This window comes from Amphiura filiformis, chromosome 2 (genome assembly GCF_039555335.1).
Source record: "Amphiura filiformis chromosome 2, Afil_fr2py, whole genome shotgun sequence".
NCBI classification, from domain to species: Eukaryota; Metazoa; Echinodermata; class Ophiuroidea; order Amphilepidida; family Amphiuridae; genus Amphiura; species Amphiura filiformis.
In genome coordinates this window covers 24,137,174-24,149,551 of record NC_092629.1, presented here as the reverse complement: position 1 = coordinate 24,149,551, position 12,378 = coordinate 24,137,174, and the positions used below count along the sequence as shown (strand labels likewise).

Sequence of the window (12,378 nt, the reverse complement as noted above, 5' to 3'; positions counted from 1 at the left end):
GTTAAATAACTTACTGGAATAGTTACAAGTGCATTTGGCTGTTCCAGTTGAAATCCATGCACCCCCTGTAGAAGATATGACTTAAGTCTTCCACACAGGGAATGGGGATTTAAAATGGGGTTAAATTACTTGAACGGGTGACTACATTTGAAATCCATATTCCAGGTGTTGGAGATTAAAGGTGAATGTCTTCCATAGGGGGTGTGTGGATTTCAACTGGAATAGCCCATTCATATAGGCAAGGGAATGAGAAGAGTAGAGCCCAGCCAGGCTCTACTTTTGTGATAAAGTAGAACCTGGGCTCTACTTTTTTGTGAGCCCTGTTGAGGGAAATTTTGTGCAGTGCTTGCGCTGTTATCAGGCCTCTACCCTTTCCCACTGAACCCATGAAATTAACCGCATGGCTTTAATTTCTTACAGAGCCCCTGATTGGTTAATTACATGATATAATCATCTGCGTAACCTATCAAAAAAGAGCATTTAGATTTCTTAGCAATTTTAAGCTTTATCCCCTTTAGTCCTACTGATTATTCTTACCATATCTCTGATTGGCTCAATACACAATATAGTCCTCATGTAACCAATCAAAGTAGTTTCTAGAGGACGATAATTTGGCAGGTACTGATTGTTTCTTCATTGAACTTATAAATGTTCTCAAATTTGTTTGTACACTCTTCATACACTTCTCACTGCATATCTTGACTGCATACACAAATTCTCTGAATTCGGTACAAATATCTTGTCGAGTATACTTGCGCAAGGATGCCAGCAGAAATCTCACATCTTGTGGTTCCTGCATAGGCAAATACTGTGTGGGAAATCCTTGCCCAATTACACATGGACTGGACGCATGTCACAAAAGGTGGATCTCCCAATATCAATTCTGGGTAAATTTCCCAATATCAACTTCAGTGGGTGTTTTGTTTGGTGCTTTCTGCTGTTGAGCCTTAGTTGTGTTTAAGCCAGGGGTCCGCAAATAGCGGCGCATGCGCCACTAGTGGCGCACCGTGGCTTCCCGAGTGGCGCGCGGTGGCTTTTAGATTTTTAAAAAGATAAATAAATTGGGCAATATTCTACATTTCAACATTGAACAATGCGATTCTCATGTTATCCTTGTAAAGACGGGCTAAAATAGTACAAAATGTTGCACCAAAATGGCGCCATTTGCACCTCAAATTTCAAAAAATCGATAGCTTCAGAGGGGGGACACCCCGTCTGACTCCCCAGGCGGTGCTAAAGCATTGAGTGGCGCTTTGCAGTTTTTGTCTCGCCTGAATGTTCAGGGAGAGACTTAGTAATCACTATGGTGTGTGTGTGTCCGTGTGGGGGTGTGCGCGTACGTGTTTGCCGACAAACGAGGACACACACAAGATTTTTCACCCTAAACTGTGGACCTACTTCCAACCGAGGACTGTCCTCGGTCTCAAACTGCTGCAAAAGACCTCAAATGCATGCTAGATGCTTTAAACGCTATTTGCCTGAAACCGAGGACCACACGTGTAAAAACTACCGTCCGCAGGGTGATGGCTAAAATTCCGTTTTGTATTATACACACAAAAAATCCGCCATTTTAGTCCACGGTTAGGCGATGAAAACATCATACACACGTCCTCGGTTAGATAGCAAAACACAATGTCCACGTTTGGAGGCAAACACAGACAGGGGTGTGTGTGCGTGTGTGTGTTCGGAAAAAGCTTGTGAACGCGTTATCTTGAGAACCGTAAGTGCTATGATGATGAAACTTTATAGGGGGTAGCATGACCAAAGGGTGTCGACCTGATTAGATTTTGAGCGCAAAATATGGTAATTAAGTACCTAATTTGCATAATTTATGCGTAATAAGCAAAATACCTTGTGAACAGATTATCTGGAGATCCGTATGGGGTACAGTGACGTAACTTGGTGGGGCGCAGAGAGGGCAGATGTTGCCGGCCTGGTTAGAGTTTCAGCGCAAAATATGCTAATTAAGTACCTAATTTGCATAATTTATGCGTATTTGATGCGTATCAAGCAAAAAACCCTTGTGAACAGCTTATCTGGAGATCCGTATGGGGTACAGTGACGTAACTTGGTGGGGAGTAGCGTGGCCAGATGTTCTCGACCTGATTAGATTTTCAGCGCAAAATATGCTAATTAAGTACCTATTTTGCATAATTTATGCGTATTTGATGCGTATCAAGCAAAAAACCCTTGTGAACAGCTTATCTGGAGATCCGTATGGGGTACAGTGACGTAACTTGGTGAGGAGTAGCGGGGCCAGAGGTTCTCGACCTGATTAGATTTTGAGCGTAAAATATGGTAATTAAGTACCTAATTTGCATAATATATGCGTAATAAGCAAAATACCTTGTGAACAGATTATCTGGAGATCCGTATGGGGTACAGTGACGTAACTTGGTGAGGAGTAAGCGGGGCCAGAGGTTCTCGACCTGATTAGATTTTGAGCGTAAAATATGGTAATTAAGTACCTAATTTGCATAATATATGCGTAATAAGCAAAATACCTTGTGAACAGATTATCTGGAGATCCGTATGGGGTACAGTGACGTAACTTGGTGGGGAGTTGCATGGCCAGAGGTACTCGACCTGATTAGATTTTCATGAGGTCAAAGGTCACATACAAGGTCAAAGGTCAACTGAGGTCACCAAATCTTTTAATAATTAATTTTCAACTGTGCATCACATATCCCAATAACAGCTTGACCGGTCATGTAATTAAGGAAATATGACGACTTTAAGATAGTCGCTTTCTTTGTAAAGTATAGCAAAGTAGCACTTTCAATGAGTGATAACTCGTAAAGGAAGCATCTTTCTGTTTTGATTTATTTGATGAAATAGTTCTTTGGTATTGCCAAATTTGATTTTTCAGCGCAACATACTTTATCCAATTATCCTTTATCCAACCTTTATCCAAGGTCAAAGGTCAACTGAGGTCACCAAATCTTTTAATAATTAATTTTCAACTGTGCATCACATATCCCAATAACAGCTTGATCGGTCATGTAATTAAGGAAATATGACGACTTTAAGATAGTCGCTTTCCATGTAAAGTATAGCAAAGTAGCACTTTCAATGAGTGATAACTCGTAAAGGAAGCATCTTTCTGTTTTGATTTATTACTTTGATGAAATAGTTCTTTGGTTTTGCCAATTTTTTGGAAGGTCATCCGAGGTCACTCAGGGGTCATCTGAGGTCAAGTTATTAAAAACTGTCGTATGGGCATGAAACTTGATGGGTACAGTCAACATTTCAAGGCAAACTTTTGGAAGTTCATTTTGGGGTCACCAGGGGTCATCTGAGGTCAAATTAGTAAAAACTGTCGTATGGGCATGAAACTTGGTGGGTACAGTCATCATTTAAAGCCAAATATTTGGAAGGTCATTTTGGGGTCACCAGGGGTCATCTGAGGTCAAATTAGTAAAACTGTCGGATGGGCATGAAACTTGGTGGGTACAGTCAACATTTAAAGCCAAATTTTTGGAAGGTCATTTCGGGGTCACCAGGGGTCATCTGAGGTCAAATTAGTAAGAACTGTCGTATGGTCATGCAACTTGGTGGGTACAGTCAACATTTAAAACCAAATATTTGGAAGGTAATTTCGGAGTCACCAGGCAGGGGTCATCTGAGGACAAATTAGTAAAAACTCAGTATGGGCATGAAACTTGATGGGTACAGTCAACATTTAAAGCCACATTTTTGGAAGGTCATTTCGAGGCCACCAGGGGTCATCTGAGGTCAAATTAGGAAAAACTGTCGTATGGGCATGAAACTTAGCACGAGGGGTACAGTCAACATTTAGAGCCAAAATTTTAGAAGTCATTTTAGGGCCACCAGGGGTCATCTGAGGTCATATTAGTAAAAACTGTTGCATGGGCAAGAAACTTGGTGGGTACAGTTTCCATCGGCCAGATAATCGTGCCCAGCCGATAACCGCCAAATTCATTTACCTCTCTACCAACAGTTATCGCAAAAGCAGGCGGTCATGAAAGCAGGCGAGACTCGTGGTTCGAGAACCGCCTTGTCTTTGATTTCATGTGGCGCTTCAACAAATCTACTTGAGGAAGCCTGCGCTGTGAGTAAATTCAGCACGCCATTTTTCACTGCATTCTGTAGAGCTCAAAGCTTTTGTAGGGTGATCTGCCATGATCTGTAATTTAGCAAAGAAAAGTAGTAAAGATATATGGTCATGGTTTATAAATTAAATGCAAATAAAAAAGGTGGATCTCCCAATATCAATTCTGGGTAATCAGCTTTCAAGAGTTCATATGTTTATCCTAGTGTCATTGTCAGAAAACGTTTTGTATATAAGTTTTATGTCAACTCGTACTAGGTCCTTTCTGTTTGGGGATTGCCAAGATACTGTGTTGCTTTGATAAATGTTTTCCACCAGTTTTTTCATTGGGTGTTTCAAGTTGTTTGGTGGTGCTTTCTGGTATTGAGCCTCTTGAGTCTTAGTTGTGTTAAAGCGCTTGAGCATGTAGAGTTCCACTTTCTTGGGCTTTCGGGCAATTCATTTTGAACTTTTTTGATGGCTTTTTCAAGAGTTTGGTTGGTTTGTAAACAGGAGAAGGTTCAGGTTGAGGCTCAGCACGGTTGTTTGATGGTATGTAGAACTGGATTCATTTTAAAGCAAAGTTGAATACTGATGGTGCTATTTATTTTAAATCTACTTTGCATCTTTACAAGGGGTAACCATTTGTATAATGGTATTAAAACATAAATATGAGTAACATATACCAAGGATTATTTTTTTCGAACTACTTTTTATCATGAAATGAAAGGATAAAGCATATTATTGGGCTAAATTCAATTAAAAATATAAAGGAAATAGTGCCCTCAATTTTGTGCACAACAGTTTATAGAATAAAAATTACCAAAAAAAAAGCCAGAAAAAGATGTTAATTTAAAAAAAAAGTAAAAGTAAAAGTTGCAAATTGCTACAAAAAATATATACATGTATATTACTAGCGTGATAGCTGTGAAAATTATGTAATGTTTTGTTAGAAACATTAAGAAATGATCACATCAAACAACCGTGACGGGCTCAGTTCAGGTTATTTTTTCTGCCTTCTGTATCTCTTGGAGCTTATACTCTGGTGCTCGATCCAATTATCCCCTGCTGATGCCCTACTATATAGCTATCAACATGGTGTGAAAAGTAGTGCTGTAATCGATAAGCTTTCTGGGTATCGATATGTCGGGAGGCAAACATCCGACATGTCGATACTATTATCGATACTCACGCAGTTTGAAACACGGATTTGAGTTTACCAATACTGGAGGGCTGGAGATCGTGAAGACGACATGATGCATGTATTCTAGATGTAAGCTCACCTTGGAATTGGGAGACGGTAATTTGAGTATTTGACGGTAATTTGAGACCTGATTTGAGATAATTTAAGCATGTGTGCCATGTCGTTTGTGTATCGATACTGACATTGAGTGTTTCGACATGTCGGAAGTCTATGTATTTTCCGACTATCGATACTTACGACAATCGATTACAGCACTAGTGAAAAGTGTGCCAACAGATTCCATAATCACAAGGTTTTGAATTAAATCAAAGATTCCATAATACCATTATTACATAACAAATTTCTATCTTTTGGCTTGTCTACTATGATTTATCATTGGGGTGCGCTTGTCCAGCTGGGAGTGAATTTGACTAAAGGGGGTAATTACTAGTAATCGGTCCTGGATAAACATCTCTTTTTCATAGAGCAAGAGGACTATACACTTTAATTGGCTCAGTTCGTCAGGTGACATCGTTCGCTTTGTCTTTTCTTTTTTTTGTGCTCGGTCTACTTTTTTCAGTTGTGCAAAATCTGCATTTTGAGTGTTTTTTTATATTCAGAACGCCATTTTTCAACTGTGTTCTGTAGAGCTTGAAAGCTTTTGTAGGCAGCAACAGGACTACCCCCACCCACCCACCCACGCCACCCTTGGGGTTTATTGTATGCCAAGATTTTAATTATATTTGTTAAATATATTTGTTTGTTACCTACAGACATATCACCTTTATTTTCTGACACCCTTGCCTTGAGGTTCATTATATGCTAAGATTTTAATCATTCTTTGTTTCTTATGTACTTACAGACACAACATCACCTTTATTTTCTGACACCCTGTTGAACACAGTCAGTGTGGACAAGCTGAGGTCATGGCTAGGCAGCAACAGAAGTGCTTTTGTTCTTGTCAGGTATGCATGTTGTGTTTGTCTGCTAGTCAGTTGCAGCACCACCAGGGGGGGGGGGGTGCTGGGCAATACCACCCAGTCAGAACTCTTGCCCCCAGTTGGCCCACCCCAGTAAAAGGTCAAAATTATGAAAATGTCCACTTTTTATGCCTCTTATGCCTCCACCGGAGGTATTATGTTTCCTGGTTGTCCGTCCATCCATCCGTCCATCCATCCATCCGTCCATCTGTCCGTCCGTCCGTCCGAGCTTCCGGGTCCAATTTCTCGGAACTGGTAAGATGTAAAGTGATGCAATTTGGTGGAGGGATGGTCATTAAGCGATCTTCACATTCCAGTAGGTTTGGTTAGTGGTTCAAGGTCACTCAAGGTCATCTAGGGGTCATCTGAGGTCAAATTAGCAAAAACCGTCATATGGGCCAACTGGTAAGATGTATAGTGATGCAATTTGGTGGAGGGATGGTCATTGGCGGTCTTCAAATTCCAGTAGGTGTGGTTAGTGGGTCAAGGTCACCCAATGTCGTCTAGGGGTCATCTGAGGTCAAATTAGCAAAAACCGTCATATGGGCATGAGTACTGTAAACATGGGTATGAACCATGGTGGGTACTGTAAACATTTAGAACCAAATTTTTGAAGGTCATTTTGGGGTCATCCAAGGTCACCCACGGTCATCTGAGGTCAAATAACTTAAAACTGTCGTATGGGCATGAAACTTGGTGGGTACAATAAACATTTAGAGTCAAATTTTTGGACGGCCATTTTGGGGTCATCCGGGGTCACCCAGGGGTCATCTGAGGTCAAATAACTTCAAACTGTCGAATGGGCATGAAACTTGGTGGGTACAGTCAACATTTAAAGTTTAATTTTTGGACGGTCATTTCGGGGTCATCCAAGGTCATCCATGGGTCAGCTGAGGTCAAATTAGTAAATACTGTCGTATGGGCATGATACTTGGTGGGTACATTCAACATTTAGAGCCAAATTTTTGGAAGGTCATTTCGGGGTCACAAGGGGTCATCTGAGGTCAATTTAGTAAAAACTTGGTGGGTACATTCAACATTTAGAACCAAATTTTTGGAAGGTCATTTCAGGTTGAAATTGCACCAGTTCAAATGATACGCCTCAAGGTGGAGGCATTGCGGCCGACGCTTTGCGTCGAGAACCGCGCAAGTCGAGAACCGCTCTAGTTGTAACAATTTTGTACCCCCCTGAAATTAACTTTGCCGCCCCTGAAAAAACTTCCTGGTGCCGCCACTGCTGCTAGTTACTTTGTCATGTTACAATTTAGCATTTCAGTAAGTGCCCTAAAGAGGCTTACCAACCGGGGGGGGGGGGGGACCTTGGTTAGAACTGTGCGCATCTTTTTATGGCCAAAGAAAACCTAATGACAAGTCTTTATTCTTCACTTTTAGGCAATTATACACAATTTTTAATTTTTCACTGGGATCGATGATTGGGTCTTTAAGGCAACTATGACACTAAGACTCTAATTCCTTACAAGACATTACAGAAATGTGTGCATGTGTAAATAAGTTTCAATCCGGTTTTACCACTTACCAATTAAATGTCATTCGTTCTTTCAACAGCCTTGCAGAGAGTCCCAGGAAAAGTGTGCAAGAGCAGATCATCTCAGCACTAAAGCCAGTTAAGAAAACTTTGAAGACTAGCACACATAGTGGAGGCAAAACGCTGTATGCCAAGGTCTTTGAAAGCTGAGTTATGATTGATGCCGTACTGGTGTTAACCAGGAAATGCTGCAGCAGGGGTCAATACTTCTCAGGGACTGCCTTTTGAGGAGAGCTCTCTGCTGCTCTCCTTGAATCTGATATAGTTGACCATTCTCTCCTTACATTCTATTGTAAATGCTCCTTTAAGACAGTTCTCCTTGAAGGCTCCAGAAGAGCTATTTAATGCTCTCCTGCAAATTCCAAAAGACAGTCCCTGACTTCCTGTTTGTGGGGGGGTGGGGGTGGGGGGGGGGTAAAGAACGCATTGAATACAAGTACTTAAGGAGTGAATATTGGAGTGAGTCATGGACCTGATGGTTGGAAGTGCTACAACACCCTTGGGATCTTATAGTTGAAAGGTGGATGTGGGATATCTTGACAGATTTGGATAGCATACATTAAATTTTAGAAAACTGGGTTATTTATAAACGGGATATTCTTTTCAAAAAATTTTCTTCATAGAAAAGAAATGCTCATTTTCACGTTTTTTAGCAAAATTTGCAATAATCTTGGCAAATTTTACACTTTTGGAATCCCACTGCCGCATATTCCCACCCAATTCAAAACCAAGAAACCGTGGGCTAACATGTTATTTAAGAGATTGTCCAGAATTGTGGAAGTAAAACAAAAATGCAATAATTCATACTGGGCTGTTCCAGTTGAAATATATACGCCCCTTATGGAAGACATCTTAATCTTCTACACATGTGGTGTAGATTTCCAAATGGAGTCACCCATATAGGCAGCTTCATATTAAATTCACACTCCCTGTGTGGGAGATTAAGGTCATGCCTTCATGGGGTGTATGGATATCAACTGGAATAGCCCATTTTGTTATGTGATATGATTTTACCAGAAGAAGATAGCAATTATGAAATTGCAATACTCACAATTATAGGGAGCAGAAAATATTACATAATATAAAGAAATTGGCATCAAAAAAGCTTTTGACTGAGGCAGTAAAGTAAATCAAATTGTCTGAATTTTTCAAAAACTGCTCATTTTTGCAGGAATCTGTTATGGTAGCTGGATTCCTTGCATCCTGTCTGAAATTGTATTTTTTTTTATATATACTTGGGGATGAAATCAAAACTCAACCGTTTGCTGACTGGCGGTTACTGGTGGTTGAACCGCATTCTATTGTTAAGAACAATAGAAACCGGACGGAACCGCCCTGCGGTCGAGTTTTGATTTCATTACTTTTAGAGATTAAATAAAATACAATATCTTAATTGCTGCCTCAAGGAAGGCATACAGACTATAATAGGGATGTAACAATGAGCAATGGGCTATTACTTGACCTTTTTGGTAAATCCCATAAGCCTTTGCGAGTACAGTACACCTAAGAACTTGTCATTTAACGTCACGCCGATCTGCGCCAATGCGCACATCGTTTATTGAACATTGTCACTGCGCATTTCAAGTCGGCGTGACGTCAAATATTCTCAGATGTACTCCCAAAGGCTTATGGGGTTTACCGAAAAGGTCACTTGCACAGTTGAAATGGGCGACTCCATTTGAAATCTACACCCCCTATTTTGGACATAAGGTGTGGTGTCTTTCTTAGGGGGTGAATGGATTTCAGCTGGAATATCCCAATAGTAATTTTGATTACTGTACAATTTGATGATATTATTGTAACTTCCTCAGTATGTGAAATCTACTGTAAAACTGTAAATTTTCGCACTACATTTATTTTCGCGCTTTTCGCGTTCCATGGTTCCAAGCTGCTACCTCGAAAATAACAACCCACAAATACATTCCTTTCATTTGTGCATAGGTATATGTAAGGAAACTTAGAATCACAAGTTTAAAAATAAGGGAAACCGTTCAAAATTGGCAATGCATGAAAAATTAATCGCTCAAATATTTCCACTTTTACAGTATTTGATATAATTCTTTACTCTGTAAGGCACGTTTTTGTGCAATTGTTGACGCAGAAATAACTTTCAAACTCGGGGAAAGTCAGATTCCAATTTGATTGAATTTTCATGATAATGTGCCCCTGCTGAGTGGGGAAGATTAAGTAAAAAAAAAAAACGAACACCAAAACAAAATTGATTTACGTGGATGCAGGCGGCTGTTTCCTCTAACGTTATCCTACTTTTTTTTTTTAAAAACCAGAGAAATACCGGATTGAAAATCAGTTGTTTAATTTCTTATCTTTCATAACTAAATCTTTCAAGATTTTCAAAACTGCCATTTCTTTTATAAAATGGTATCAAAATTGTTCAATATTCTAAGCATCTGGTAGATTGTGACCCTAAATTATGTTACAGGTGCACAACCATGTAGAGCAGTTATTCAGTATTGTGTACTAGGTTCTGTTCAATACACTTTTTTAAGGCGGGTTGGAGTGGAGCATGACTGAGCGGTGCGTCTTGTGTTTGCACTCAATTATTGTGAAAAACAATGCTAACACACAGGGTTGCCAAAAGATTTCAGCCCGAATCGCGGGTCAAATAATCGAAAAGTCACCCAATTTTTCTCTTTACCATTGGTTTCTATGGGGCAGGAAACGATCAGAAGTCGCGGGAGCCAATGTTGAAAAGTCGCCCAAATTTTTTCTTAACCATTGGTTTCTATGGGACAGGAAATTGTCAAAAGTCGCTGGGAAAATCTTCAAAAGTCGCCCAATTGGGCTACCAAATCACGGGTTTGGCAACCCTGCTAACACAAGGAATGGTATGGATCTATAAAGGAGATCCCAAGGAGCATCATTTTGGCTTTATGTGTATGATTTTCTCAGGAGGGGAAAGTAATTAAAACTTCCATTTTTGATATACTAGTATTGGTCTTAATTCAAGAACTGCAAGCCATATGGAAATATAAATGCTATCATTGGCTCCCTTCACTCTTTTCCTATATGTGGTGTGATTAGGCAGAATCGGTCTGAAGTCAGGCATATTCAATTTTCAGTTTTTTATGTGAATGTATAAGGCATTTGCAAAGCTACATTTTGCAGAAAACCCCATAGAAATTGACCATTTAGTTCTAAATATGAACAGTAGAAGTGTTTCCAAAACAATATGCAACAAAAGAAATTGTCTTTGTTTGGTTATATCTCAAAATCAAAACTTCCAACTTCCGATTGATTATGCTTGATCACATTACATAATGCGATCAAGCAAAATTAGTCGGAACTCGGAAATATTGATTTTGAGATATAGCCAAGCAAAGGAAATATTTCCTTTTGTTTGCTGTTGTTTTGGAAACTCTTAAATTGCTCATATCTTTGGAACTGGTTGTTCAATTTCAATGTGGTTTTCTTCAAAATGCAGCTTTGCAATTGCTTTTTACTATCCTATAATAAGAAACTGAAAATTTAATGTTTCCGAGTTCCGACTGATTTTGCTTGATCGCATCACATATAAGAAGTAAACTGTAGTTAGATAAATGGCTAAAAGATATGGCTTCCGCCATCCGACTCGCTTAAAGTTCATTGCAAAATAAAGTATAACACTTTGTGCCAATAGAGACAGAAGATTTGCATATACAAATATGTCTAATATGATAATAGACCTGCTGAATAAGATTAAATACTCTATATAATTCTAGAGAAAGTATTGGATATGCCTTCATTTGTGTCTTTTAATGTATATCTATCTGAATTATACAATTAAATTGTGGTGTTCCAAGACAACTCATTCCACTTTTGGTAACTATGTTTTGATGAATCCAAGTGTGTGAAAATATTGGATCCAAAACAAAATAATGATAAAATTCGATGCTTTATGTCTAATATTTATTGGTCTTGCTATGAGTTTTAAAATATTGGACTCGACTATGGTCGTGTTCACATATATATTATTTACCCGGGACCCGAGTTAACCCGGGTTGTACCCGGGTCCCGGGTTGAAAAAAAAATTCTGTTCACACTATAGCCACTCTCATGAAGAAAATTGACCGGGGTTGATTATTTTGGCTAAGCCTACTGGAAAATGCAGGCGTTTACATATCGACTATTACACATGTATTACCGGTATATAACAGGCTCACAGCCTAATTATGCTCATTTTTTCCTTCTAATTCCACCTTATGTAATCTTATCTAGTTGCTTCTTGTAGCTGTTTTGGGTTAAAAACTCAAAAAAAGTAATTGTTACTTCTTGATTCTATAATACTAGTAATTTATTTGCATGAAAATAACTTTCTTATCTCAGGAATAGAGGTTTATTGATTTTATTGCCAAAGAACTGAATCATTCTTTTCCCAGTGCAGACAGAAACTATAGAAAGGGAGTGAGAATGGTTGTGTTTTCTTCTAATAATGCGGGTCAAACAGTGAATTTCTGTTCACACTACAATTGACCCGGGTCATACCCGGGTTTGACCCGGGTTTTAACCTACTCTTTCCTAGGTTGAAAAAATTGACCCGGTCGATTTTTTTGAGGTTTTTTCCTGTTCACACTTAGAATCAACCCGGGTTATACCCGGACCCAGGGCAAAACAGGCATAG

General features: G+C 39.3%; 1 protein-coding gene across 1 annotated transcript in view; it reads left to right on the top strand.

The window, feature by feature from the left end:
- Positions 1–10,829, top strand: part of LOC140146009 (pumilio homolog 3-like) — a 36,873-nt gene extending 26,044 nt beyond the window's left edge. Inside the window, exons 16-17 of the mRNA XM_072167748.1 lie at positions 6,097–6,199; positions 7,781–10,829. Of these exons, the coding sequence (XP_072023849.1) occupies positions 6,097–6,199; positions 7,781–7,910 (233 nt within the window). The 3' untranslated portion in view covers positions 7,911–10,829. The remainder of the gene's footprint in view (positions 1–6,096; positions 6,200–7,780) is intronic.
- Positions 10,830–12,378: the final 1,549 nt, after the last annotated feature.